Source organism: Tasmannia lanceolata, unplaced genomic scaffold (assembly GCF_043159265.1).
Source record: "Tasmannia lanceolata isolate RefF3 unplaced genomic scaffold, GAP_Taslan_0.1 ptg000011l, whole genome shotgun sequence".
In the NCBI taxonomy this organism is placed as follows: Eukaryota; Viridiplantae; Streptophyta; class Magnoliopsida; order Canellales; family Winteraceae; genus Tasmannia; species Tasmannia lanceolata.
In genome coordinates, this window is record NW_027518688.1 from 18,694,345 (window position 1) to 18,719,250 (window position 24,906).

A 24,906-nucleotide genomic window follows, 5' to 3' on the forward strand; every position below is an offset into this window, starting at 1 on the left:
ATGATTAGAATTGACAGGTCGAAAGACAAGATAATAAGGAACATCATGTATCCATTAAACTACGGATAAATACCCTTGATTCAGATAAGACAATCTGGATATGAGAGATCAAATCACATTCCTTTCGGGGTCTTTTGATATGGCTTGAGGAGAATTGCTGGCATCATTTGGCAGCATTTGCTAGACAACCGATCAAAAGCCGACAAGATAAATCCGGAGTTGGAAAATGAGGCAACAGTTGTCCGCAAGAATACACATCAAGAGCCCAAGGGAAATCAAGATACAATTAAAAGTTAAAACAAAGGATTAGACATGCCTCCTTGCTACCCAGATATACACCCAAATAGAAACTAGAATAGAATCCATTTCTATCTTCTCCTGATAAGTAGTGCAGGGCAACCTCGTGTAATTTCTAAAACATGGGTTTATTATCTTATCCAAAAGAGACGCATGCTAAACCAAATTGCTAAAGAAAATGACTAAAACAATCAGATTTTCTGCAATTATCAGGATTAGAAAATCTTAATGTCTAAAAATTGGATAAGAAGAAAGTATTACCTGAGATGGATGAAGGATTGCAGTTGCCGAATGCCTTCTCCACGCTTTTATGCCGACTCCACTTTCAAGTGTTCCAGGAGGATCAATTGCAGTGAAGATGGTGCTGCACAGATGGTGAATTAAAATGGAGTCTGTTGAGGGGGTTCCAATGAGGGTTAGGGGGTTAGTGATTAGTTGAAGTTGGAGTGGTTGATAGAGTTAAAAACAGGGTAGGATGGTTGAGATGGGTTTGATGAGTAAAAATGATGGTGGACAAGAGATAGAAATGGAGGTAGAAGAGGGTTTGATGGGATTGGGATTATAGAGGGCTGATGTGAAACAATCGGAGCTCGGAGATGTTTGCCGGAGAAGGCGAAGTGGCCGGCGGAAACGGTGGGTTTGCCGGATTTGATGGTGGCAAGGGCTGATGGAGGGGGTTTTAATGGCTGCTAATAGGAGAGAAACTAAGTGGGTTTGGGATAGAAGTAAAATGGGAAGAAGATGGTGGTCGGGATGAGAGGATGAGGCGAAGGTGGAAGGTAATGGCGGCAATGAAGACCCAAGGAGGAGTTGGAGAGGTGGCTGCCCAGTTCTCTCTTGGCTGCCCAGTTCTCTCTTGGCTGCCATTGAGGCTCTCTCTGTTGGGACCACTAAATGAAGCAAACCCTCCCTCTGTATATTTTTTAACGAAAGAAAAACCCTCCCCCTCAAACCCCAGCCGACCTTTCTTTATATAGGTGGTGGCATGTGCTGATATTAGCACATCCCCACCTTGATAATTACACCACCCTTTTGTCTTTTCTTCCCTAGTTATATACTCTCATGAATTGGTATTGGCACACACATGCTTTGATAAGCCACCCTCCTTTTAAATGGGAAATGACATATTTTCGCCCCATTTTTACCTAGGACAGCCCCCATGTAAAATATCTTGTCCTTTTTATTGCTAAGGGGGTGCTTGGGTAGAAGATGGGGTGAGACAAATACTCTTGTTCTTTTTGAAATGCTAACAGCCCAACCATGTTTTGATAAGTACAACCATGTTTTGATAAGTACAACCTTTTCTTCTTTAATTAGCTTGTGAGAGCTATCTTGGGAAACACAATAACCTTTCAACAACTCTCTAAAAGCTAAGACCAAGTGAATTAGTGTAATTATCAAAACATGGTGCGCGGAGAAACATTAGAGCTCGGGGAATTAACTAAAGGAGTGTGAATACCAAAACTCTGGGGTCTCTTTTTTTTTCAATTTTTGCGAATTTTGGGAAAATGAGTATGGGGATCAAGGATTCAAAAAGTTTCACAAGACTAACTACAAATGGGGACTCTTTGGGTCTATCCATCACTGGGACTCGGTTCTTCGAGAATTTCGAGATTTTGCTCACTTTTGGGGATTTGCTCGATCTCAGGATCTTATTCGATTTTCGAAAAAGGGTCCGGTCAAAATGGCGTGTCTACACTTTTCAGTTCTTTTTCAAAGTAGATCTAACAGGTTCAAGTTCTGATCGCCAAGGCATTGGGCCTTCCAAAACATGGGCTACTTTCTTGGTGGTTAAAAACAAAAATATTTTCTTCTTCCATCTCTTAAAATTAGCACCACTAAATCGAAAAGGCTTATTCGGATTTGAGGAATCCGTCATAATCTCATCATGGGATGCCATATTTTAGAAAAAGGAAAACAGAAACGTAAATCACCTTAAAATTGTTGTAGAATTTTCCTTCAAATATCAATATGGCGTACTTGTATTTCTGTGAAAACAGAAAAGAGAAACTGATAAGTAGAACCTTTTTGATGCAGCGAGGTGAGGCACCGACTAGGTCACTCTCTTTAAGGTGATTTTACGCCTCTGCGGAAAAGCCTCCGGTGCCACAGATTCGAACGCAATCACCCCCAGGATACAACAGCCCGACGCACCGTCGATATCTATATGAAGTGCACAATCAGATAGATCTGAACCAGACGATCAACACTCCAATTGCCCAGCAAGAAACAGAAGTAGATAAGGACAGAAGAAAACGTAATACACTGTTCTTTTAACAACAGAGAAAGAGGAGGAAAAAAAGTAATGTTTTAAAAACGTTGATATGCTTCTGTTTTTATAAGCAAAAATGTCTGTTAAAGACACCCTTTAAGAAACGTACACACCCTTTAAAACCCTTAGAGATACAACTCTTAAAACATTATTTTAAAAAATAGAGCCGTTTGTTAACATTTTAAGAAGGGTTTTAACGGTCACTTTGGAAAAGACACGGCTTTTGGGTTTTTATCAAAGAGAAAAACACGTTGTTTAAGAGAAAACAAAGGGACATAACTGTTGGTGATTAAAAGGATCATTTCGTTTAGGGAAAAATCCAAACCCAAACCAACCCACATGCACTCGCAGCCGCCCTGACACGACTCGACGTGCGCACGTGTGTGTTTTTTAATTTATGTTTTGTTCTTGTGTGTTCTTTGTAAAAGCTTCAAGGGAAACAAATTGAATGCCCTTGAAAGGCCCAAGCCTTTGTCTCAACACTCTCTCTTATATGGATGGGAGAATTTTTCTCACTTTCCCATCTTGGACTAAACTTCTCAAGTGAAAAGAGAACAACTCCAAAGGCTTCAAACTGTTAGTGGGAAAAGTACAAAAGAAAGAATAAATTTGAAAACTTCAAATTTTGGGTGGGAATTTCAAAAGTAAAGGTAATCTATTCAAAAAAGCAAAAGACTCCTTTTTGTTTTAATTTTAGTATTAAAATACTAACATCTTCTCCATCGTGAAGAAAACAAAGTATAGAGCTTGGTTCCCCCACAATGTCAAAAACAATGTGAAAATCGCCAAATCGGCAGTCATTTTCACTTTCTTAATTTCTTTATTTTCAGATTGGACTTCCATTTTCAAAGTATTTTCCTTAGTATTGTATATTAATCTAGTAGACCCACGTGGTCTTGGTTTAATTGCAAATGCTTATCTAATCATTAAGAACCAAAAAAATCGATTTAGCTTCTCTTGCTAAAGCACTAAAAGTTGCCTTTTATTGATCCAACTTATAGAATGGCAGAGTCATGGTGGAACCATAGTTAGCAAAACGTGATTCAGCAACAAAACAGGACCAGAAAAACTCAACTTTTTATACCGTATTTGAAATACCCCATATCTGGAATTTTTTTGAGCAAAGGATATTTTCGTCAAAAACTAAAAATCTGGATTATGGCTTCCTAATCCCTAATATAAATATTGGTTTCCTGCAGATTTTCTCTAGAGGAAACCCTGACCTAAAAGGGAGAGAGAGAGAGAGAGAGAGAGAGAGAGAGAGAGCTTTGATCCTCAGAGATCATCATGGATGTTGTGGAGAAAATGACCAAAATACACTTATCTCATGAAAATGACCAAAATAGCCTTATATCTTGAAAAACTAAGATACCCCAATATCATAGAAAATGACCAAAATGCCCATCTCATAAAATTACCAAAGTACCCTTATCTCATAGAAAACGACCAGAATATCCTGATCATGAAAAATGACCAAAGTACCACTATTGCATAAAAATGATCAAGCTATGTGTAATCTCTAGGGGGTGTGGGTGAAAAGATGAGGGTATTTTGGTTATTTTATGAAATTTAGGGGTATTTTGGTAGTTTTATCAATTTTGTAAGATGGGATTTGCTAGCGTCCATCGCATAAGGCATTTTGCAGATGGGTTGTTGCATATGAGAGCAGCCACCTCGTGAATGAAGACAAAATCTGCTGAAAAGTGAGCCTGTGGCTGCTTTCACATGCAACAACCCATCTGGCATCCGCGAAATGCCTTTTGCAATGGACGCTAGCAAATCCCTTGAAAGATATGAGTACTTTGATCGTTTTCAGAGATAAGGTACTTTGGTTATTTTAGGGAAAATACATATACACCCCCTCAACTTTCTTGCACATTCAATGATGCTCCTATAGTTTCAAGCTCATCAACTACACCCCCTCACTTTTCAATGTGTATAAGGTAGACCCCTTCCATTGACGGTCCATTACTTTAATTTGACAGAATGACTCAAACTAACTTGCGTTAATATTTTCCGAAAAAAGAAATACCCTCCTCACTAGATCACATGGTCTTTACTCCGACAAGTGATACCTGTGGATTGTTAGATTTTGATTTTCAAAATCTTATTTTTTGGTCAAAAGATAGTGTTCGAAAAATGTTTTCTAAGTGTGTTTTGGAAAAGGAAAAACTTTTCTTTGAAAAAAGTTGTTTTTTGCAAGAGAAATAGAAGAGTGCAAAAGTAATGTGAAAAAGATAGTCCCGTACCGTCTCATAAGAAATAAAAAGTTTTGCTTATAAAACTAAACTCTTTTCTCTACTTTATTATGGTGCACAATGGGTCTTAACCTTGGGTTGAACCGCGGGACGGTGCAACACACCGTTCACACACGCGCACGCCCGCACGGGGCGTGGGCAATGGGCAATGGGCTATAGGGCGAATAGTGGTGCTTTATTGGCATTTTTTTAGGCACATCGTAGCAAGGAGCGATTGGAGCCTTTCATTTTTTTCGATTTGATCCAGACCGTTGGATCAAGATCGACTTGGATCGGTCAAGTGGGTAGACCAAATGGTTCAGTCGGGTTGGGCCTGAGTTCGAGCCCAACGGTTGGCTCAGCAGGCCTAGGGGCTCCAATGGATAGTGTGTGAGCCGGTGCAATCCAAATCGTCGGATCGTAGTGTAACGGCTAGTGGAAGATGACCGTTGGATGGTGTCCCATCTACTCAATGGTCAAAGGCCCAAAGGGTACGATCTGCACCATGGATGGGCAATCTAGCGGTTTGGAGTTGGAAGGGTTTTTACACAAGCCAATGGTCACTCCAGGATTGATCTGATCCGTAGAGTCGCGATTAGACACGATCTAATGGTCAGAATTCGAACCCGCTGGAAGGATGTCCAGAAAGGGTGTTTTCCAACGGGAAAAGCCACCAGAAGCTCTATAAAAACAGTAGAAAATACTCATACTATAGAGAATTCAGATTTCTACTTTGGCATACCCAAAATCACTATTTCCAGCACAATTCTGTCTCTCTAAACCCTTACAAAGTTACTATTTTACTGTTTTTTAGAAATCCTTTCAAGTATTCTGTTTTCTGCAGAAACAGAACTCTTGGGTCTCAAATACTTGCAAAATTCAAAGATGATTCATGTTTGATTCTGTTCAGTGCAGAACGTCGTCAAGCAATCGGTTTGGAACCGGGCTTCATTGTATCTTGGAGGCGAGTTCGTGATCCCCTTTGCACACTACTGGTGGGGGCGAATATCGTCTTAAGGATAACGTTTACGCGCCTTGAAGTATCTTCTTATCTTCTTTTCAACTACTACATGAATTTTTCTCCAACAGGACTATTTTTATTTTTCAACCTCAAGGTCGAAGATTCAATCCCAACTTACCAACAAAGAAAAAGATTTTTTACCCATTTGGTTAATTGATTTTTGCAGTAAAATGTAGACCATTGTTGAGTAAAATGTGGATCATTGTTGAAAGAGTCAACTATGCACATTGACTTGTACGTGTGGTCAAGATTGTTTTTCTTTTTAATGGTAAAAAATGACATTAATAAGGGATTTGCAAGGGTCCGTCCCAAAAGGCATTTCACAGAACGTCTATTGCATAAGAGTGCAGCCACCTCATGAATAATGACAAAATAGATTGAAAAGTGAACCTATGTGGCTGCTCTCTTATGCAATGGACGTTTCACGAAATGACTTTTGTGATGGACCCTAGCAAATCCCAATTAATACACAAGAAAGAACAATTAAAGAGAAAGACGGGGCCAGTGCCCGGTGAGATACTGCCCCGGCTAGATGATCAAACACAATATGAAAGCAAGAGAAAACAAAAGAAGTGGTCTGACGGGGAAGGAAGTCGAAAATTTCCAACTCTGCCCTCAAACATCTATCTCGAGCAAACCTATCGGCCTCCGACTTAGCTGATCTCCTAACACGATGATACACAATTGAGGATCCCACCACACCATTGGAAATTTCATCGATCCATTAGGTGAGCCGCTAAGGAGGAAAGGCATTTTCCTTCCAACCACTTGATTGCATTCAAATAATCTCCTTCCACAATCACCTTGTCCAACAAAATAATTTTATACCCTGGCCAAGACGGTTAAAGTGGGTCAAGGGACTAGAATCACCCTAAACGATAATTGGTTCATCTTTTCTGGGTAAAATCCTAAACGATGCTTGATGGATCAAGGGACCAGAATCACCCTATCAAAGTGGGGTCAATAGCAATATGTCGAGCTTGCACTCCCCAATGAGATCAACAAACGTGATCATGCCCACATGGCAGGCTTAGCAAACAGTTTTTTTTTTTTTTTTAGTATTTTTCTTTTTAAAATTTTGTCGTGTTGTTTTAATAATCGTGTGTTCCTTTTCAATTTCTTTTTCCATTTTCCATCCGTTTATATAAATAGGAAAAGAGGGCGGCTAGCAAAATGGGATTTTGTTTGGAAAATAAAGATGAGACCCTTATTTTGTGACACATTTGCAAGAAGACAAGTGAGCCTGAATCCCCACAAAATGTAGAAAGCACTGTGGAACCAACGGCAAATCCATCTCGCATTCGAGTGGTGCTACTGTGTTGTTTTACACAGCACTTATTTTTAGGGGAACAATATTTGCACCACCATTTTAAAATACCGCAGTCCTGATATCATCCCCCCATGTTAAGGGTTCTTCCTCTGGCAGGTAAAAGGGAAATTTGAAGTGAAAGCTTGCTCATTTGGACTATTGATCAAGATGTAATTGGTGGTAGTAACTGAACCCATCGTTGGCTCTATGTTTTTTTTCCAGCAAGAGTAGTTTCCTTCTGACCCTTGTTTGGTGAAAAACTGAAAATATATTTTACTTCACCTTTCAATTCGGTCTATCAGTAGTCTCTATTCTGTCAATTAGGCCCAGAAAACTCCTTTGGAAATCTCTGGGTTCCTGGATTTGCAGCAGGAAGATTGGAGGGTGAGTGTATCGAAGAAGAGATGAAGAGCTACCTAGAGTTTCATATGAGGAATATGATAAATGGACTATAGAATACATGAAGAACTGCACGGAACAGGTGGAATTCCAAGTATTTATGAAACTGTGGAAGATTTATCTGAGAAACACTAAGTATAGGAACATAACATAGAACATGACCTTGGATAGGAGAGAATGGAAGAAAATAATCCATAGAGACGAACCCAATTAGTGTCAGGATTAGACTTCATCAATTTGAGGAAACTTCAGAGATCTAGAAATCTCTGTTAGAGAGATGGAAAAGAACAAGAACAATGGCAATGATTGCAATGTCACTACCATAGCCTTGGATGGAGGAATAGATGCAGAAGATGCATGTTCACTAGAACGAATCTATTCCCCTATCCAAGTTTTCCCTGGAAAGGGGGGAGAAGACCCTCTGGGAGGAGGAGACCCATTGGGGATCTTTGGCATGACTCTGGTAAGAGACAACAAAACTGGCTTTGCCCTCCTTGTCAATATCTTAATCTCCGATGGCGGAAGAAATGCCGCTGGTGTCATCGGGCCAATAGTCTCTTCAATGGGTTCCTCGTGCTTGTTCCTCTAAGAAGTTCTCAAAAGTGGTGATGATGACCCTTGGCCTGATTCGAGTAAATTTCCCGTCATAACAATTCAGGGTTTCCATCTTTATCCATCTTGGGTAAGGAAGTGGAGAGTCGCATGGGCTCCCTAAGAGCTTGCCTGTTAGGGAAAAAGAAGAATCTAATGAAACCTTGCAAGAGCTCTGGAATTGGGCACAAGTGTCCTGGGATATTCCATCTTTACATTGTCCCTCAATATTGGCGCCAAATGATGTTCTCTTTATGTTTGAATCCGAGTCTCAAGCTTTGCAGATCCTTGCTAAGGGATCTGAGGCTCTGGGCAATTTTTTGCTCTCCCTCTCACCATAGAAAAAGGAATTCATTCAGAGAGAGGGGATTTTTTGGGTTCATTTCTTCGGAATCATGTTGCACGTCTGGGCTGTTTCAACGGTGGAGGCGCTAGGGGGCCTCTTTGGTAATGTTGTAGAAACCAAGATGGAAGGTAACCATCAGAATTGTATGAATTTTGTTTAGGCCAAAATTGTAGCTCCCCGTTGGCATTTTTTTTGCTCCTGTGTTAAGCTCAAAATTTTCGATCAGATCTATACCATTGGGGTTGAGCTTTCGACGGCAACCCCTGTTCCAGATTTCCCTGGAATGGACTTTTGTTTGCCGGAGGAACATTCTCCGGTGAATGGGTGTTTGTTGCCTTGCGAGCCGTTGAGCCCTACAGGGAATTTAAAATTTCAAATTTTTCAGGGCGGTGCACCTGAGAAAGCCCTCTTGGATAGCCCCGAAAATCCATTGGTGTGCCCTGTGATACCTAAGACTAGAAAATCTACCCCTAGGCGAAAAATTGATTGGTTGGGCACGATTACCAAGCTAGGTGGCCTGCACCTTAGAGCCAAATTTTTTTTTGACTTTCGAGCCACTGACGGTCTATGATGGTTCAAAGTCAGTGGCCATGACCTCATCCATCAATTCTGATGAAAATACTGGAGAACACCTTAGCCTCAAATCCAGGATCAGGGAAGATAAACAATAGATTATTCAAGATCCTAAAATCCTTCTCCAAAATGGGTAGTATTGATCTCATGAATCCTTAGTTATGTTGCGTTAATGGCGGGGAGGGCAAGGAAACGTTAAATCCCTGTCTGATGCAATTGCCTTGAAAACCCACCTTAGGAAGGTATGCAGATTTCCTAGGATGGGATAGCTTGCTTAAAAGTAATAATTAGTAGTAATTGCAAAAGTTTTTCGGACACCTGGATTCAGGACAGGATCTTTATGGCGGTGACATAATTTATACCATACCATAACTGATTAAGTCCCCTTGCAACATGAATCATCTTCTTGTCCAAGGGGGTCGCAAGAGGAAATTGTTCTTGGAGATCATGGTGCCGAAATCAATTCTTCACAAGTTGACTAGAATGAATTATGATGAAGAGCTAGCGTCCACCTTCGCCTTTCATGATATCTCTGGAGATTTGCCAGAAGATAGGAACCAGAGAAGGAGATTATGGGTTGTATCAAGGGAGGTGGCCATCTCTTATCTGGAGGGAGAAATTGAGTCCGATCATCCCTAGTTTTTTAAAAAAAACCCAGAAACGGTTGGCATGGGTTTGCCAATTTCCCTCCTCCAAAGTTTTCTGGACGAGCTCGGGAAATGCGCCTCTTAGTTTTTTCGGTGGGGCTGGATTGGCTTTGAATTACAGATGAATTCCTGTTTTATTTTGGGGGTGTTGGTGGAGAAAGACAATGGATAAAGGGAGGCAAGATTGTAAGACATGGTGTTTGTCTTGGTACAGCTAGGGAAAACTTCTTTTTGTAAGGCCTGAAAGCAATGTATTCAATATGTTTCTCGTTAGCCTTCTGGCTCAGGGTATGCCCATTCGAGTCAGCCAAGTAAGCAATTCTCGAACAAGATCAAGAGCTCTTTTCCTTGTTTCTCTACCAACTATTGCTGTTTACATTTGGTCATCTCTTGGGGAATTCGGGAAGGTAAAAATAGTCTTTGCTACTTTTGCAGGAGAGAACAGCCACAACAGATAAATTAAATGATGAGACAAAATCTGCTAAAAATTGAGCCTGTGTGGCTGTTCAATAATCAGTATTGGAGTCACAATGGGTTTTCAAAATCCAAAACAAAAGGGGCCCAAGTGTGGTACCAATGTTGGGCTGGGCCTAGAACAGACTAGGCAAGCTATTATGGGTGAGAGACAGGCCAGAGCGCAACATCACATCAAAATTAGGCTCTTTGATCATTTGAATGTATTCTGATAAATCTGGGCTCCTCCCAGGCCTCATCTCACTGCATCAACCAATCTAAGGTAAGGTAAGTTGGCTCATTTCAACTTATTATACACTTCCTCATGACCAAAACCAGGAGTCAAAATAAAGACTAAGCCATCTAACACATGTTCAAAACATAGACAGTTAAAACAACTTAAGAAAAAATACCAGAAACAAGGATAAGCTTAAAATAAAATATTACAGTAATTCCATCAATTTGTCATCAAAATAATCAAGCAGCCAACATCCCCACCAAGAGTTTAAAAGAAGTTGAACAAGTGCCAAACCAATGGCTCTTTGCAAACAAAGCAAACAACCAAATCCTGCCTTCAAAACTCGTCATCGTCCTCCTCTGCTATATGCTTTGCAAGCTCCTGTTCCTGCTGTTGTCTTTCTCGCCTTTTATCAGCACTTTCCTTCTCCTTTTTGTGGGAATTCGGGGGGAACCTCAGAGCTCTAACTGCCTCATTGTGCATGTTGAGGCAGAAAGCAATCCTTGAGTTAAACGCAATTTGAGGCTCATTTGTCGAGTACACATCCCCGGTCTCCTTTGATACCATCCAACCATTTGCGTGATCCAGGGTAGCATCGATTGCCCCATCTCGGATTGCCTTTGATACAATGCTCTCAGCATCTGCAACTGGATTCGGCGAGTCCAACCTCAACTTTGTGGCAACATCGGCCAAAGATATGCGAGAGTAAGAAATGTTGATGTTGCGGAGCCCCGTCCTTATGACATTGTGGCGGAGCCTCACGATGAGATTGTGGGTCCGATCCGAACTGAATGTAGTCGTGAACTTATCTGCCACAGATCGGAACAGCTCCAAATCCCCAATCCGTACAGCCTGTGATACATAAGCAGCCTCTGGAAATGAAAGAACTAAATGCATACTAATATGGTGGTGCCAAGTATTTTCAGGTTTAAGAAAGACTCACGTTCGTAAGCTCAAAGTAGGGCCTCAGGGCCTTCTTCATGCCTTTCTGCATGAAAACAGTCCTCTCTGGGATCTCTCCAAGAAGTAAGCGTACTATCACAGCCCACTTGTTGCATTGGATTCGGAAGCCCTGGGCTGCAATTGGGGCTTTGCGAGCAGCTTGAAGAAGACTTTCTTTCGCATCGGTATACTCCAACTGGATTGTCCTAATCTTTCCAAGGTAGAACAGATACCGACAAAACTGTGGAAAAACAATCAGATAGTTAGCACTCTAGGAAACCACTTGTTGCCCACTGTTCTAGTCACAACATTGAATAATATGCAACTACTGCATTTTCTACTGGCAACCAAGGAAACGGACAATAATGCCACCCAATCTAAAAACACTATAACCAAGAATGGAACGATGTTGGTAAAAACAGAAAAGTGAGAAAAAAATGACTTGCCTGCTGGTTTGAGTGCGCTTCAAACCGCGGTGCCTTCGACCTCAGCTTCTCTGCTTGATCATACAAGTTGTAATGAACGTAATTGCGAAGTAGCAAGTTGAGAAGTGTTTCCTGCACGACAACAACAGGTTTAAGTAATATGTGGTTCTCAACGATAAAATAATGGTTCAAACCAGGGGGGAAGTTATTATTAAAAAAAAGGGTAAAAAAAACACCTGTCCCAGCTCGTCGTGGCGCAAGGTGGCCATCCTATGCAAGGAAAGGAGATTCCTGTAAAAAGGACATCAAACTCAATTAGCAATAGAAACAACCAATATCATTCTATCTTATTTAGCAATAGGAGAGATCTCTCTTTTTTCTTTCCGTAGCCTGTGGATAACATTTTCTAGTTGTGTGTAGTTTATTACTTACCCTCGAATTTCAGCAAGATTACCAGTGAGCTCATAGCTGTACGAGTAATAGAAATACAGCCTAGATGCTAACACATCAATGGTTCTTCTATTCAAACTCTTTAAGCGAGCAATGCTTGCTGAGGAGCAAGCTTTAGCCTGAAAGAACCAAACCAAACATTCCACAAATTAAGTTTCGGGATGGAGGATAAGGAAGCCACTGATGAAATTAAAAAAAGTTTACTCACATCATCATATCTCTTTCGATCAATCAGAAATATTAACACAAGCAAGTAGCAGTAAATTTCAAGCTCTGGCAAAGAATGCTTAGCAGGCCCTTGCGTAGCAGATGTTGCAGTATCAATTTCCATATCATGCTCATCTTCCTACAACCAAAATATAAGATCTTAGAAATAGGAGCCATGAAGAAAATCACAAAGTGACTAATAATTTAAGATTGTGTATAGATCTAAGAATCTATAAGATCTTAGATACAGCTGCCATAAAGAAAATCACAAGTGACTAATTTAAGATTATGCATAGATTTAAGAATCTGGACTTTTTTGGTCATAAAAAGTAAAAACAGCCATCACTTTATCCACTCTTTTAGCTGTTGAGTGTTTGTCAAGGAGGCTATCTTTGTTTGTTTTTTTTTTTTTTTTTTTTTTGAAATGAGTTTTCTTAAGGAGTATCTTTTTTAAAATGAGTTTGTCAAGGAGAACATCTTGAGATTTTTTAAGGAGATCTACGAAGTTTTGGAGCTGGGTAAAGGAACTGGGGCTACCTTTATCACTTTGAGGTAGTGGATCATTATACCAAGAATGAGCACAAAGGGATAGTATGCATGTTAGACATGGAAAAAGCTTACAACATGGTAGAATGGGATTGCCTAGATTACCTGTTACAACAAATGGGCTTTGGTCAGAGATGGCGCAGATGGATTCATAGATGTGTCTAATCAGCTTGATTCTTCATTCTGGTAAATGGCTCACCCAAAGGTTTCTTTAAGGCCTCTCGAGTATAGAGATAGGGATAGCTTGTTGCAGAAACCCTAAGCAGAATGGTTGATAGAGGACGATTCTCAGCATGGATCAATTCTCAGCATCATATTTCAGTCTATAATTGGTGGTGGGTAGACCTAGAAAAAGAGAGTGACGCCTAATGTTGAGAGCGTAGAGAAGAGATTCCACACTTGAAGCGAAACCTGGTATCTTTGGGAGGAAGAATCACTCTTATAAAGGCGGTGCTCGTGAATATTCTGATTTATCAATTATCAGTCTCCAAATGCCTTCTGAGCATTATTAGGCTAATTGAGTGAATTCAAGGATTTTTTGTGTGTGTGAGAGAGAGAGAGTGTGCGAACAAAGCTGGGGGTGTAGGAATTAGAAGACTAAAAGCTATGAACTATGCAGTCCTAGGGAAGTGGCTATGGAGGTATAGAGAGGAGAGACACCAACCTTAGGTAGTCATTGAAGGCAAGTATGGACCCTCCCAAGGTCGGTGGATCTCAGATGATAAATTCAGGCATGGTAGGGTGACAATTTGGAGAGATACAATGAATCAAAAGCATAAATTCAATGAAAGGATAAGGTTTAGAGTCTATTCAGGCGAAAGGATAAAGTTCCCATATCATAAGTGGTGTGGTGAGGATCCCATACAAGATGTTTTATCTGACTTCTTCGTCGTGATAGTGGAGGAAGCATTTATAAAGGAGTGCTTTATGAGAGGGGAGGATAGAGTATGCTAGAAGATTAATTTTAGGGGGAATTCCTTTGACGCGGAGCTGGGCCATGTGGCAAGACTATTAGAGATGCTAGATGCTAGAGATGTGACATTAAGCAGTCTGGTAAAGACAAAAGGGTATGGATAAGGTGTTCTTCTAGAATCTTCAACACCAAGTCGTCATACATGATTGCTTCTAGCCCTGTATCCTCTTAGTTAGCTAGAGTATGGAGCAAACTTGCACCACCCAGGGCATGTGCCTTTCCATGGACGGTCTTTCTAGATAAAATTCCAACAGACCGTCACATGCTGATCATTGATCATGGAGCCTTATGCATACAAACAGTAGAGTCAGTAGATACATATGTTCCTGCATTGCAGATTGGCTAGGTATGCGTGGAGAAGAATCCTATGTAAACCTATGTAAATTTGATATGGCATGGGTTTTCCCTTCCAGACTGTTTGGATTTGTTGGAGAATTGGAAACTAAAATCCTTTGGAATGTTATACTCCTACCAAAGATTTGGGTGTTATGGAAAGAGATAAATGCCCAAGTCTTTAAAGGCATAGCTAAAACCCCTTAGTTTATATTCTCGAAGATAATCGTGCTTATCATTTTGGTTAGAAAAGGGTGTTCCTACCAAAATCCTTGCATTTCAGTAACAAGTTAGGTAAAGAGTGATTATGTCATTTCAACTCCTTTTAGGGTTGCACAAAGTTCATTAAGCATTGGAGATTAGGGAACATATGATTTTTGAAGAATTAGAAATTTGGTTTTGTAGAGGAAGAAGAACTGAGCTGCTATGGGGAGAAGACCTCCGGTTGAAGTTCAGCTGGCGGGCATCGAGAGTACCCATGCCCTACTTTCTAGGTATCTTTTATCCCGGTTGCATAAAGGTATTCAACCTGATGAATGTAGTTTTTTTCCCGTTGACTACCCAACAGAAACTTGATCTAAATTGGATTTATTTTCATCGAATTTTCATCTTTATTAGTGTAATTATGCCATGGTTGTTCTGGGGTGATCGGATTAACAAGTTTCTCTATTTGATGACTGTGAAATTCTTCACCAATTGGAGTTACTGTTTGTCTTGAATTTACAACAAAATTCACATCTGCACCCAGCACGCCAGGTCTGCCAAAGGTATACAAAAGACCTTTATGACAGACCTGGGTCTTTGGAAACCAGTTACCCAATTGAATTCCTTGGGACATCATGGAGTTTTTAAGAGTTACAAAAATTCTTGCTCTCTGAATTCACTGCGGTAATGCGATGAAAATGAGAATTGCATGTACGTAGCTTAGACTGATTGAAATGTTCAGATCTGGATAGGTCTGTCATGTGTTTAAAGCAATGCTCCTGAGGATTTTGACCTCTAGAACTGAACGTTGGAATTAAGTGGTTCAATTGCTCGATTTATGGTTGTTAAATGGCCATGATCGATTAAAATTGGGTTGGTTTCCTTGGTAAAGGATTGTTCTAGAACCCAGTAAGCATTTTGGATATTTTTCAGTCTTTGAAGCTTAGTCCAATCCATCATCCATCTACAAGACTTTCCCATGTTGGTGCTAGAACAAAAAAGGCGGTTGTTTTTTCCATTGCTATTAGCATTACAGCCAGCCCATCACCAAAACCTAAAGAACCTCTCATCTGAGTATATGTCTTTGGATATGCTAGACTACCACGTGAGCTTCTTCTCAAACTCTCATTAGAAGCTTCCTCTCAAACTCCCATTACCCATTCGGTTGATCCCTGAACTACATTAACTCAAATTAAAAGCGAATAAGGAAGGGCATCTTGGTTACCTATTATTCTCAAATAATTTCGTCCTTTCCTCTATCCAACCGAAGTCCACCTCAAACTCTAATCCTTAGGCCTTAAACTAAGGAGGACCCACCACATTTTCAAGCCTCAATGGATATGGTTAGTTGATATAGCACAGAAGGTGTTTTACTCGATGGCTGTCAAGTAAGTTGAACAAAGTGTCAAGTTCTTCCTTGCTTGGCCTAAGACTAATTCTATGCCCCGGCTCTCTGAATTATAATTAACCCTCGCTCATTCAAATTTGAAATAACTCAACACCTGAGCACCTTTTGCAAATCATAACTACCCACCTTTCAAAGAGACATTTGAGCTCAACTAACTCACTATGGCTAATTCTAAGAACTTTCTTAGATTAGAGGCTACCAATTCCCTCCTTGGCCTGAGACTAATTTTATGCTTCGGCTCTCTGGAATTTTAATTAGCCATTGCTCATTCAAATTTGAAATAATTCAACCCTTGAGCACATTTTGAAAATCATAACTATCTGCCTTTGCAAAGAGACCTTTGAGCTCAGACCTGAAAGAGATTGATGGCCTCCAATCAGTCCTTTAACATTCAAATGTTAATCAGTTACTGCTCATTCAAATTAGATCTAAGCACCTTTTGAAAATCATAACTACTCACCTTTGGAAAGAGACCTTTGAACTCAGCTAACTTGCGCCTTTTGAAAATCATAACTACCCACCTTTGCAAAGAGACCTTTGAGCTCAGCCAACTCACCTGATTCTGAGAACTTTCTTGGATTGGTGGCTACCAACCTTGGTCTGAGATCAAAGGTCTCTTTGCAAAGATGGGTAGTTATGATTTTAAAAAATGTGCTTAGAGGTGGAGTTATTTCAACTTTGAATTAGAAAGGACTGATTAAAATTCCAAAGAGCCGAAAATTAGAAGTAATCTCATGCCAAGCAAGGAAGGAATTGACACTTTGTTGAACTTACTTGACGGCTCGATTAAAATACCAATCCATGCTATGCTCCCAATGACGAGAGTTGAAATCCCCCTGTAGTAACTCCGATGCGCGTGGTTTACAGGTGATTATGCGCATCATAGGGATTAGTTGCCCTAAAATAGGGTGGGGATACCCTGTCATAAAAAAACACCTTCCATGCTATATCAGCTAACGATCCCCATTGAGGTTTGGAAACTTGGTGGCTCTTCCTTAGTTTAAGGACTATTAGAGTTTGGATGGGTAAAGGAAATGACCAAATTATTCGAGAAAAATGGGTAATCGAAATGCCCTTCCTTATTCTCTTTGAATTTGAGTTAATGGAGTTCAGAGATCAATAGAATGGGTAAAAGGACCATGAGAGGAAGCTCATGTGGTAGTCTAGCATGTCCAAAGACATGCACAAATGAGAGGTTCTTTGTGTTTTGGTGATGGGCTAGCTGTAATGCTAATAGCAATGGAAAGACCAGCTGCCCTATTTGGCCTAGCACCAATATGGGAAAGTCCCGCAACTGGGTAATGGATTGGACCAAGCTTCAAAGATTGAAAAGTGTCCAAAATACTTGCTGGGTTTTGGAACTAGTAGTCACCAAGGAAACCAGTCCCATTTAACATGGATCACGGCCATTTAACCACCAAAAGTCGAGCAATTGCAGCATTCAATTCTGAAGTTTAGTTTTAGACGTCAAAATCCTCAGGAGCAATGTTTCACACGACAAACGTGTTCAGATTTGAACATTTCAATTAGCCCAAGCTACACGCATGCAATTCTCATTTTCATCGCATTACAACAGTAAATTCAGAGAGCAAGAATTTCTATAACCCCCCAAAAATAAAACTCCTTGCAAAGGTCTTTTGTATATCTTTGGGAAACCTAGAGTGCTATGTAAAGATGGGAATTTTGTTGCAAATTCAAGACAAGCAGTAACCCTAATTGGTGAAGAATTCCACACATTCATCAAATAGGAACTTCTTAATCGGATCATCCCAGAACAACAGTGGCATAGTTCTATTAATAAGGATGAAAATTCGATAAGGATAAATCTAATTTAAATGAAGTTTCTGTTGAGAAATCAATAGAAAAAAAACTATATTCATTAAGTTGTATTCCTGCATGTAACAGGGATAAAACATACCTAGAAGCAAGGCAGGGTTACTCTCGATATCCGGCGCCTGAACTTTCCCTAGAGGTCTTCTCCCATGGCAGCTCGGTTCTACTTGCTCTGCAAAACCAAATTTTCAATTCTTCAAAAATCAAAAGTCTCCTAATCTCCAATGCTTATTGAAATTTATGCTACCCTAAGACGAGTTGGAATGACATAATCACCCTTTACCTAACTTGTTGCTGAAATGCAAGGATTTTGAGCAAAATGCCCAACATCTCCTCCTATAAAGTTGATAGAAACACCATTTTCTAACCGAAATGACAAAATAGCCCTGTCTTCTTTACCGAGCAACCTGATTTTGAGCTCCAAGTCAAGCAGCTCTACATCAAAGCCGCCTAGCTCGGGTCATCTAAAGCTCAACTTTGATAGGTCTAGCTTGGGGAATTCAGGTCCATCGGGTGTTGTCGGGGTCCTAAGAGATAATTATGGGTCGACGAGGTGGGCCTTCTCGGGTCCCATCGGAGTTACAAATTCCAATGATGTGGAAATTAGGACGGTTCTCCAAGGCATCATGATCATTGAGCCAATCCTCTTAGATCGAGTGATAGTGAAGGGAGACTCCCTCGATGTTATCAAGATGGTTAGTGATAGTGGAGGGAGATTCCCTCAATGTTATCAGATCATTGAAGGGCAATGTGTCCCATCCTTGGCAGTTTGCACATTGCATTGATGAGATTACAGACCAAGTGGTGAGCTCATCCATAACTTTTCAAATTTCAACATGATAGAAGATCAACGAATAGTGAAGACAATAGGCTCGCCAAAGAGGGGTCACACACACACACACACACACACACACACACACACACACACACCAGAGGGAGGGGTTTTTCATATAGTTTGTACTCTTTGTCCTCATAGCTATGTTTCTCTTTGTTATTTGTTCTTTCCTTGTAGTGAGCACCACGGTCTCAAGGTTTCCCCTGATATCTCCCCTTTAATGAAATTTTTTAACATTAAAAAAAAGCTATCACTTTATCAAGGCGTAAAATTCAACCAACTTATCATATGAATGCCAGAATTAAGGAATCAAGATACATGCATGAAGAAAATCACAAGTGGCTAATATAAGATTGTGTACGGGTCTAAGGATTTGGATTTTAATTTTTAGAGGTAGAGAGTAAACGCAGGCATCCCTTTATCAGGGCGTAAAATTCAACCAACTTATCATACGAAGGCCATAATTAAGGAATGAAGAAGCCTGCATGAGTTCATGGGTTCAATTATATAACAGTAACTCATATTAGTGAAGATGCAAATTGCGTTACCAGGGGAGTTTCAAGAAAGATTGTAACTCGTCTCAGCACTTGAGAAATTGGTGGTGCAAATGATGTGAATGTAGTTCAAAATCTAAATACGATAAATGAAACGCAGGAGTCTCATACATTTTTTTATCAACTCAAACAAAAAATTGTATGATTATATAACTACTATAGGGCACCAAACTGTGTAGGCATAGAATGCCAAAAAAGGAATCCCATGGTTGGGGTAGCCAATCTTATCTATGAATATGGATATGAGATGTACCTTTTTTTTTAAAACATTTTTCTTTTTTTTACAGCAAAGATCTGAGATGTACCTTCTAAACCTGAGAATGGAAGGATCTCATCAAAAATGAAAATGAACCTCTAAAGCAGGAGACCGAAACTCTACCACATCTAATTTCATTAGGGTCTGTTCAGAAAAAGGGATGGATTCCATGGAAAATTACATATCGAAAGGAAAATGAAAACAATGGGAAAATGAATTCCGTGGAAATAGTATTTTATTTCGCATTATTATGCGATTTTTGTGTGATTGTGTGAGTCGTGACTGTCACTGTGTATGGTTGTGTGTAAGATGAACGGAAGAAAAACTTAGTATTCCTCAAACCAATTTTACAGAGTCTTTAACCGGTTCAACTAGTTAGGCCTGTCCTTCAATGCTTAATGGGAAATACTACTTATACCAAGCAAAAAAAGTTTACATTACAGTTCAAAATAGGGTTTACAATCTTCCTGAAAAATTGAAGGAAGAAAAAATATAGTTTCAGGACATTGCTACAAAAAAAGACATATTAGTTAGCCGACACTTTAAATTTATTGCCGACACGCATGTCCTACCGTGTCTGACACGCGACACTTGGACACGCGTGTCAACAATCCTTTGGACACTTTTAAAGGTATTTCTCCAAGTGATGGGAATTAATGAGGGCGTGTGAACACGTTTTCGTACCGTGTCAAGTGTGACATTTAGTTTTATTATTGAAGATGGTGTTTACCTCTTTTATTAGTAAGCTTTCTTTTATAATAAACTCTTATTTTAGCTACTCTTTAACTAATGTTTGCACTATATCCCCTCCCACAAAACTAAAACCCTAAACAAACTCGTATACCAATACTATATTCATTGTATCATATCGGTCCCCCTTTCTCATTGTATATTGGGGACAGAATAGAACTATTTTAAATTGATAAATGCGTTATTATTTGATTATCTTGTATTTGTCTTAGACTATAGTTCTAATTCTACGATTTATTAGTTCGTTAAATGGATATAATATTTATATTGTTACAAATTATGATAGTAATAAGTAATGTTATATGTATGTACGTGTCACCATTTCTAAATTTGTAGATGTTGCCATGTCAGACAACTTGTATGTGTGTTGAAACTCAACACACGAATCCGTATCTATAAATCATGATTACATATAATTTGTATTTTAGCGAGTCACCGTTTCTAAATTTTGTGGATTTGCCGTGTCCATGTTGACATGCGACACTCGTGACCGTGTCCACAAATCATAGCATATTACTGAAATACAAGTCGTAAGTAGATTTCTATTATTGGTTTCTATATCTGATTTGTGTTTATAAATTTATAATAGGATATTCAAATTCAATGAGATCGGTGAACATGGATGCTACTGTTGATGTGGACAATTTGCCCAGTGACGATGATTGGCATGTGTTGCTTAATAAATCCTCAAGCTAGTGAGAGTCTTACAAAGAAAAAACAGTTATTTGGGATGAATATCAGATATATGGATTCTTCTGAAATAGAAAGGGAGAGGTGTAAGTGGTACAAAGTCGTAACTTATGCCATAAGGAGTAGTTGTCACGGTACCACAAATTTGAGGAAACATCTTAAAAAATGTCCAAAATACAAGAATATGAACATGGGGCAGACCAAATGCTTTGAATCAAGGGATGATATTGCACAAGTTAAAAAGTTGTAAAGAAACTTACCGTGAGAAAATGGTTATTACCACAATGAAGCATAACGACTCATTCTCAATGGTTAAACATAAAGGCACAAGGGATGTTCATAGTTATTTGAATCCAGATGTCAAACCATATTCTAGGAACACGGCTAGCTGATTGTTTGAAAATATATATGAGGGAAAAAGAAAAGCTTAAGCTTGCTTTTAGTAAAGTTGATGGAAGGATTTGCTTTACTTCGAATATATGGTCATCCATTACAGAAAATGGGTATATTTGTCTTACGGCACACTTTGTTGATGAGGATTGGCATTTGTCTGAGAAAAATTTTCAATTCTTGAAGGAGTGTGGAATTGAAAAAAAAAAAGCCTTTTCCTTAAATTAGATAATCGTTCTAGTTGTGACAATCTGCAAGACATATTAAAGAATTAACTTCGTGTTCATAATTCTTTGTTATGTAGTGGTAAGTTTTTTCACGTGTGATGTTCGACACATATCTCGAACCTCATTGTTCAAGATGGATTGAAAGTTGCTACTGTTTCGATACAAAAGATTAGAGATAGTATCAGGTATGTAAAAGGATCCGAGGGTAGGTTGAGAAAGTTTGCAGATTGCTGTGCACAAGTTAGTATTGTAGCCTCAATGGGTTTCCACATGGATGTTCGCACTCGATGGAACTCTACTTTCTTTATGCTTGAATGTGCCGTCAAATTTCATAATGCGTTTGTCCATTATGATCTTATTGAAATGGGTTATAATTATTCTCCATCGGAAGAGTGGGAAAGGGGGGTGAAAATTGCCAAATTCTTGAAAGCATTTGCGGACATGACTAATCTTGTATCCGGTTCCGAGTACTCAACGGTAAACTTGTACTTTATATGTGTGGAGAATTCACTTGCATCTATTTGAGGAGATGATGTTTGAAGATGAAGTTATTAGTGCTATGGCCTAAAATATGAACCCAAAGTTTGAGAAATATTGGGATTCTTATAGCATTATACTAGCTATGGCGGTTGTTCTTGATCCTCGGTACAAGTTTGAATTTGTGAAATTTTACTATGATAAATATCGATTCACATGGCGGAGGAAAAAGTGTCAGTTCTCAATGGGAAGTTATTTTCGCTTTTTCAAGAATATGTTGATCAATATTCTATGCACGTTAAAGATATCCACTTCGGTTAAGACTAATGACACTCATTCCATCATCGATGATATTAGTGTAAGTTACATAATTCTTGTTATATTACATAATTTTCTTAGGTTTTATTTTTTGTACTTGATATATAAATTGCAATGTTGTAGGAATATGACTATTATAGAAAACGACGAAATGTCACAAAGAAGTCGGAATTAGACCCTTACTTGGAGCCGGACTTTGATCCCCAAAAACATCAAGTTTTGGATATTCTAGAGTATTGGACAAGCAATCGTACTAAGTATCACATACTATGTAAGATGGCACGTGATATCATGAGCATACCAATAACTACGGTTGCTTCTCAGTCGGCTTTTAGCATTAAAGCTAAAGTTCTCATAAAATATCGAAGCACACTTAGCCTGGATGATACGCAAGCAGTGAGTTGCTTTCAGAATTAGTTGTTTGGTTATGAAGTTGAAAGCAACATGTAACATTTACTTTATAATAACACAACATTTAATCACTTTATAATAACAATTACTTCTTTATTCACATTTGTAAATGTAGGTGAAGGTCCGAGTGATGATCAACGAATGGTGAAATTTTTCAAACATGGCACTTCGGAAACAAGAGATCCCTCCGTTGTGGATGAAAGAGAAGGGGGTAAAAATTCTGATGGTGTTTATGTTTAAATAATTATATTGTTTATGAACAATTATAAGTTATTCCTAATAGGAAATGAAGTTTGAAGACTTGTATGACTGAAGTCAATGATGCCTTGAAGACTTTAAAGGATTAATTTTTAACAATTAACCGTTTATATTTTATTTAGAGTATTCACTGGTCTGTATTAACGATATGTGAAAAATTTAAATAAAACATAAACTGTTAATTGTTAAAAAAATAAGCCTTCAAAATCTTTAAGGCATCCTTGACTTGAGTTATACAAGTATTCAACCTCCATTTCCTATTAAAACAAAAAGATAGAATTATAAAAACTTATAATTGTTCATAAACAACATAATTGTTTAAACATAAACACCATCACAATTTTTACCCCCTTCCCTTCCATCCACAATAGAAGGGTCTCTTACTTCCGAAGTGCCATGTTTGGAAAATTTCACCATTAATTAATCGTGACTCGGACCTTCACCTACATTTACATATGTGAATAATGAAGTAAATGTTATTATAAAATGAATAAATGTTGTGCTATTATAAAGTAAATATTACAACTTACTTTGAAAATCATAACCAAGCAACCAATTTCGAGAGCAAATTATAGTTCATTATATCATGTGTCATCATACACAGTATGGGATACCTGGAATGATTGCTTCTCCAATACTCTAGAATATCTAAAACTTGATTTTTTGCAGATCAAAGTCCGGTTCCTCTAAGTAAAGGTTCAATTTCGACTTCTTTGTTACATATCGTGTTTTCTACAATGGTCATATTCCTACATCATAACTTATATATCAAGTACAAAAAAATTTAAACCAAAAAATAAAATGTAATACAACTAAAATTATGTAACTTACACAAATATCATCGGTGATGGAATGAGTGTCACTAGTCCCAACCGAAGTGGTATCTTTATAGTGTATGGAATATTGATCAACATATTCTTGAAAAAATAAAAATAACTTCCCTTTGAGAATTTCCCTTTGAGAACTGACACGTTTTCCTCCGCCGTATGTGAATCAATCTTATCATAGCAAAATTTCACAAATTCAAACTTGTATCGAGGATCAAGAACAATCGTCATAGCTAGCACAATATTATAAGAATCTCAATATTTCTCAAACTTTAGGTGAATATTTTGGGTCATAGCACTAATAATTTCATCTCCACACATCATCTTTGTCATTGGTACGCGGAACCGAATACAAGATTAGCCATGTCCGCAAATAATTTCAAGAATTTGGCAATTTTCACCCCCTTTCCCACTCCTCTTCCAATGCACTAATTATAACCCATTTCAACAAGATCATAATGGATGGCACATTCAAGCATGAAGAAAGTAGAGTTTCATAGAGTGGGAACATCCATGCGCAAACCCATTGAGGTTACAATACCCAACTTGTGCACAACAATCTGCAAACTTCCTTAACCTACGTCGGATCCTTTCAGATATCGGTGCGAAGGGGTCAGTTTCAGTGGAGGAATGCATTTTCATAAAAAAATCTCTAATATTTTGTATAGCAACACTAGCAACTTTCAATCCATCTTGAATAATAAGGTTCAAGATATATGCCAAATATCGCACGTGAAAAAACTCACATCACATAACAAAGAAAATTCTAAACACGAAGTTGATTCTTTAATGTTTTGCAAATTGTCACAACTAGAAGCATTATCTAATTTAAGAGAAAATACATTTTTTCAATTCCCCACTCTTTCAAGAATTGAAAATTTTTCTCCAACAAAAGAAAACCTCTATCTAGAGGAGGAATGTGATAAAAATTAAGAAATTACTATGCAAATGCCAATACTTAAAAAAAATATGTGCCGTAAGACAAATATACTCATCTTGTGTAATGGATGACCATACAGCCAAAGTTAAGCAAATCCTCCCATGAACTTTACCCAAAGCAAGCTTAAGCTTTTCTTTTTTCTCTTATATATTTTCAAGCAATCACCTTTCACTGTGTTTCTAAAATATGGTTTGACATCTGCATTCAAATAATTATGAACATCCCTTGTGCCTTCATGTTCAACCATTGAGAATGAGTAGTTATGCTTC

At 38.7% G+C, this 24,906-nt stretch overlaps 2 protein-coding genes across 4 annotated transcripts in view; both read right to left on the minus strand.

The window, feature by feature from the left end:
* The window catches only part of LOC143886540 (monooxygenase 2-like), a 32,580-nt gene extending 31,392 nt beyond the window's left edge, over positions 1 to 1,188 (minus strand). Inside the window, exon 1 of one of the 2 annotated variants that reach the window (XM_077390555.1) lies at positions 559 to 1,188. The gene's annotated coding sequence lies outside the window, so the exon portion shown is untranslated. The remainder of the gene's footprint in view (positions 1 to 558) is intronic. The other variant, XM_077390554.1, reaches the window with a different exon arrangement.
* Positions 1,189 to 10,555: 9,367 nt separating this feature from the next.
* The window catches only part of LOC143886542 (putative 26S proteasome non-ATPase regulatory subunit 3), a 42,306-nt gene continuing 27,955 nt past the window's right edge, over positions 10,556 to 24,906 (minus strand). Inside the window, exons 1-7 of one of the 2 annotated variants that reach the window (XM_077390557.1) lie at positions 17,790 to 17,807; positions 12,409 to 12,546; positions 12,183 to 12,319; positions 11,987 to 12,041; positions 11,772 to 11,882; positions 11,327 to 11,566; positions 10,556 to 11,235 (exon numbers count right to left, since the gene is read on the minus strand). In XM_077390557.1, coding sequence (XP_077246672.1) covers positions 10,720 to 11,235; positions 11,327 to 11,566; positions 11,772 to 11,882; positions 11,987 to 12,041; positions 12,183 to 12,319; positions 12,409 to 12,531 — 1,182 coding nt within the window. In that variant the 5' untranslated portion in view covers positions 12,532 to 12,546; positions 17,790 to 17,807 and the 3' untranslated portion in view covers positions 10,556 to 10,719. Of the gene's footprint in view, positions 11,236 to 11,326; positions 11,567 to 11,771; positions 11,883 to 11,986; positions 12,042 to 12,182; positions 12,320 to 12,408; positions 12,547 to 17,789; positions 17,808 to 24,906 lie in introns of those variants that run through there. The other variant, XM_077390556.1, reaches the window with a different exon arrangement.